At 38.5% G+C, this 4,494-nt stretch overlaps 1 protein-coding gene across 1 annotated transcript; it reads left to right on the top strand.

Annotated features, from left to right (window-relative positions):
• The first annotated feature begins 321 nt into the window (after window positions 1–321).
• On the top strand, window positions 322–4,488 carry LOC106809750. The gene is made up of 6 exons (XM_014812942.1): window positions 322–483; window positions 809–901; window positions 1,905–2,000; window positions 2,299–2,400; window positions 2,673–2,756; window positions 3,124–4,488. Exons 3-6 carry the CDS (start codon window positions 1,905–1,907, stop codon window positions 3,205–3,207), a joined length of 366 nt encoding a protein of 121 aa, XP_014668428.1. The 5' UTR covers window positions 322–483; window positions 809–901; the 3' UTR covers window positions 3,208–4,488.
• Window positions 4,489–4,494: the final 6 nt, after the last annotated feature.

The following is a 4,494-nucleotide window of genomic DNA, read 5'->3' as shown; positions in this document are numbered from 1 at the left end:
GATGGTGTGTGGTGATGGTGTGTGGTGATGGTGTGTGGTGATGGTGTGTGTGTTTGCCGGCGCTACCACGCAGCAGCATAACGCACGTACCTTTTAGTATACAGGCCTATAGGTATACAGGTATACCTATAGGTATACAGGTTTTAGTAGGCCTATATATGTATACAGTTAAATCTCATCCATCCGACATAAACCGGCCCGGACATATCAATCAATAGTCTATCAATAGACCCCTGATATAATATTAAGATAATAATCCTCCTATTGATAGACTCCTGATATAATCCCGGCCGGTTATTTATTGTTTATTGGTAGGTGTTCGCGTCGTGTTGCATTCTGCTCGGGTATTCGTCGCTGAAGCTCTATCCGCAAACAGCGCGGATTCTCGGAATTCTCGTCATTTGCGGTGCTGGTCTCGTCATTGCTGCGGCCGTCTTCGGCTTTATCGCAGCTGCCCAGCATAAACCGATTCAGCTTCTAGTGGTAAGTATATATAAGCAGTGATCTTGTAGCGTATCGCGATATCATGAAGCAAACGCGTCGCTGGTTTATATTACAGGAAGCGAAATAATAATCACTTTCCTTTTATTATGTCGCCATATGACAATTATATATCATTATATGCATAGTCATTTAATTATTATCATTGCGATTATATATATATATATATATATATATATATAATCATACGCAACTATTTGATAGGCAAGGCATGGGGTGGCAAAATTAAGCAATATGCCTAGTAGTCCTGCTAGTAGCAAGTCGCCTATATGCCGTTTTACGTATCATTTATGATATTTTATTCCAGTTCTTTTGCCTTTCACTGGGAAGTTTCATCTTGGTATTAGCGTTTACGATATACACAAAAACGTCAACTGCAAGCACATCAAGATTAGAAACGGTGTGTATTGATGTGTGTGATGATGTGTGTATTGACGTGTGTCATTATTCACCACTGATGCGATGTAGGAGTATGTATATAGGAGGATGTATGTAGGATTCCGTCTTTAATCTGTAGCAATCACAAGCAGAGGTAACTTCTATATATTTATAATTTCATGTTGTTTTATGTTATAGCTATAAGGCAAAAATATACACTCCATGTTCGGGGTTACTCGACCGACCCTGTGAGAAAGTAGGCCTACCAGTCCTAAACATTTTAATGCCAAACTTATTATTATATATATTATCAGGAGTCTATCAACTCCTATTGATAGACTCCTGATATTATCAAGAGCGCATTAACATTCTTAATACGCTATTGATATTATGTTATATTATTAACTAAAAAATTATTGAAAAAATGTAAAGGTATTGTGTAGCGTGGTGTAGCCACTACTACACAGGATGTAAGGGGAAAGGTATAGGAGAGTAGCCAAATGGACGAATAACGAAAAGGCGAAGAGTAAAAGTAGAGTATACGGCACGGCCTCATATTATAGACACTTCGAACGTGCACACACGGTGACAAGTGCTTGAGCTCCCCCCTGACGTGCGCGCGGAAGCCTTATGTATCCTTCCTTCATCCACCTCGATCCTTCGCGCGCGCACCGTTTTAATTCCTTTGTTTCACCAACTGTTGCGCGTACGACATTACGTGGGGTGTCATGCACCTAATGTCGTTAGGCACCTCGCGTCGTAACCGGCAGCGTGCGGCCGCTCATGAACAAGGAGCTCATGAACACCTTTCGCACCTGTGGCTGCGCGAGCGTGCGGCTCGCTACCGTTATCGCATCCATTATTAATGAGATATGTTTAGTAGTCATATAGTTATGCCCTTGCGTATAATATTGGTCGCTGCATAAATATTTGCCTACCTACCATACCCTACTTTTTCTTAGCTACGTTACCCCGAACGTGGCATTAATTTTATTTGGTATAATACACACGTCTTTAATCGATAGATGGCGCAGGATGTTCAAAAGGATACAGATAATCTGTTTGCTTCTTCCGTTCATGGTCAAGATCACCGCGAGGTTTTCGACAATATCGAAGCTAATGTGAGTGGTCTCGATCATGCTATGTCCAATTACAACGCTGTTGAAAAATACTGCCGATTGTGTACGCGCGTGTGTGAGAGTATATGTATGCGTACGCGTGCGCGTGTTCGTGTGCCTATGCGTGTGTGCCATGTGTGCGTGAGTGCGCGCATGTGTGTGAGTGGGTGTGCGTGTGTAGATATTAAAACGTGGAAGGCAAGATGACGAAGAGATATAATAAATAACGAATAATAAACAATGGATAACTAGTGTAGAGTGAGAATACTAAGTATATAATATCACGCGGGCTGTATTTCAGTTAGGCTGCTGTGGTTCTAATGGTACCATCGATTACACGATATTCTTCTTCCCAATACCTGACTCCTGCCGCGACGGCGACGCCGATACATATTTCACACAGGTGAACACGCTATTTAGACAAATTCAACCGAGGTTTCAATGAGACTAGATGCCGCGGTTTTCTGTCTAATTAAGTCAAAGCGTTGCCATCGCCCACATATTAATTAAGTTTACAATGATTAGCGCTAATCATTGTAAACTTAATTAATATGTCGCGTTACATGTACGACGTTCAATTAATTTCTAATAGATTTATTATTGACCCATATTATGAGAGAAATTATTACGATATATTATTACTACGAACATAGAACTATTCGTTGTCTGTTTCAGGGATGCTTCCGTCCGATGTTTGAACTGTACATTCTCTACATGCATGTCTGGTTCAGCTTTGGGATTGTTATCTGCTCATGTCAGGTGCGCACGTATAGCGTCAGTATATATTGTAGTCCTCTACTGGAGGTCCATATCCTATCATAATACTGTTTAGTTTCCTCCCGTAACGATAGATAATAAATATACATATATAATATATTTATAATACATTTATAAATATATGTATATATACATATATATTTGCGTGTAAATCAGATTAACATCCACAGACTTCGTCTTCCTACGTTTGACCACCATATTTTTTCCTGCGTTCTGTTGTCAGTAAATGCAGAAATTCTAGCACGAATGAATGCGCCTCAATCACGTATAATAAATAATAATAATAATAATATTATGATCATGCAACGTGTTTGATAAGTATTTATAATAAAAGTCCGCATTGTTCAAGGTTGCACAGATGGCTCTAAGCTTGATCACGTACTGCCAGCTGAGGAGCGCATTGGGTAACTTCCACAACCACCTCGCCAGCTAATGAAGAAATACCTGATTGCTTATAATTACCATCCGTCTATATATATATATATATATATATATATATGTGTGTGTGTCGATTTAGCCGATTTAGCTGTTTTGAATGCCAAAAGGTGTCAATTTTGATTTACAGAATTTACTTCATATTAGGTAATGCCATCCATTACTTAGCAGACAAGCAGTGAGCTTTCAATAGTTATTCGATAAGTAGGTAGTTAGATAACTAGTACTAATATAATTTTAGTATATATTTTTATAATATCATTGTTCATATTCATATACTGTAACTCTGCCAGCTATTATCATGATAATTTTATATAAATATACACATAGTGAGTGCACTACAAAATATGTATTCATATAGATATTGCAATTCTTTATTGAATCTGTACAGTTTTTACAATCGTAGGATAACGTAGCAATCAGGTAAATCACGCATAGAACTTGTAATTGCCCCAATAATATATTAATATAATATATTAACAATATTATTATTACTATAGAATTATCCGTAGGTGAATTTTCAATCAGTTTGCCCATTTGAAGCGATTACATGACTTATAATACATTTATATTCTTAGCGTAATTATATACAAAATAATTTTACTTAAAAGCGACCATATACATATCGTATGTGTTTCAACTATAAATTTAATTATAACTACAATATAAAATTCGCCGAATAATAGATTAAAGTTTGATACGAAAACAAAAACATAGGCTTTAATCTTAACGCTAAATGTATGACACCTCTCTAAAATTGCTCGATTCAATCACCAATTGCCGTTAGTATAAGAACAAGAGACATTTGATCCAGCAAACCTCTCGGCTATTATTGCAGAAACATTGCAATCCATACCTAAAGCAAACCAATTTGCTTCTCCACAGTCTATTCACGGATTCTCGCTTTCCTTACACAGGGAGCACCAGTTATTCCGCGCAGAATAACAAACAAGAGCACGTGAAAGAAGCAAAGATAGCTCTAGCTCTGCAATAAAAGCTCCGCATACAAACAACTACTACCATGAACATGTAAGGAACGAACAAAAATCATTATAGATGCACGTTCATGCTACAACAACGCGTCTGCAGGAAATTCGGGTCATGCCCATGTAAACGTGGAGCGTTACAGACACAGGAGGGCGCTAGTCACAGGCATTCATCACAAATGAGTGCGTCTCCCAGCACTTCCCGTAGCAAACTATATCACAGCGAGGCGTGAAAGCCGACAAACATCACCCTTCCCTCGCGGCATCACGAGATTAGGAAGGTTAAGCGTGGGACGGGG

This window comes from Priapulus caudatus, unplaced genomic scaffold, assembly GCF_000485595.1.
Source record: "Priapulus caudatus unplaced genomic scaffold, Priapulus_caudatus-5.0.1 Scaffold381, whole genome shotgun sequence".
In the NCBI taxonomy this organism is placed as follows: Eukaryota; Metazoa; Priapulida; class Priapulimorpha; order Priapulimorphida; family Priapulidae; genus Priapulus; species Priapulus caudatus.
Note: the sequence above shows the minus strand (reverse complement) of the source record. Positions and strands in the feature narration are given on the sequence as shown.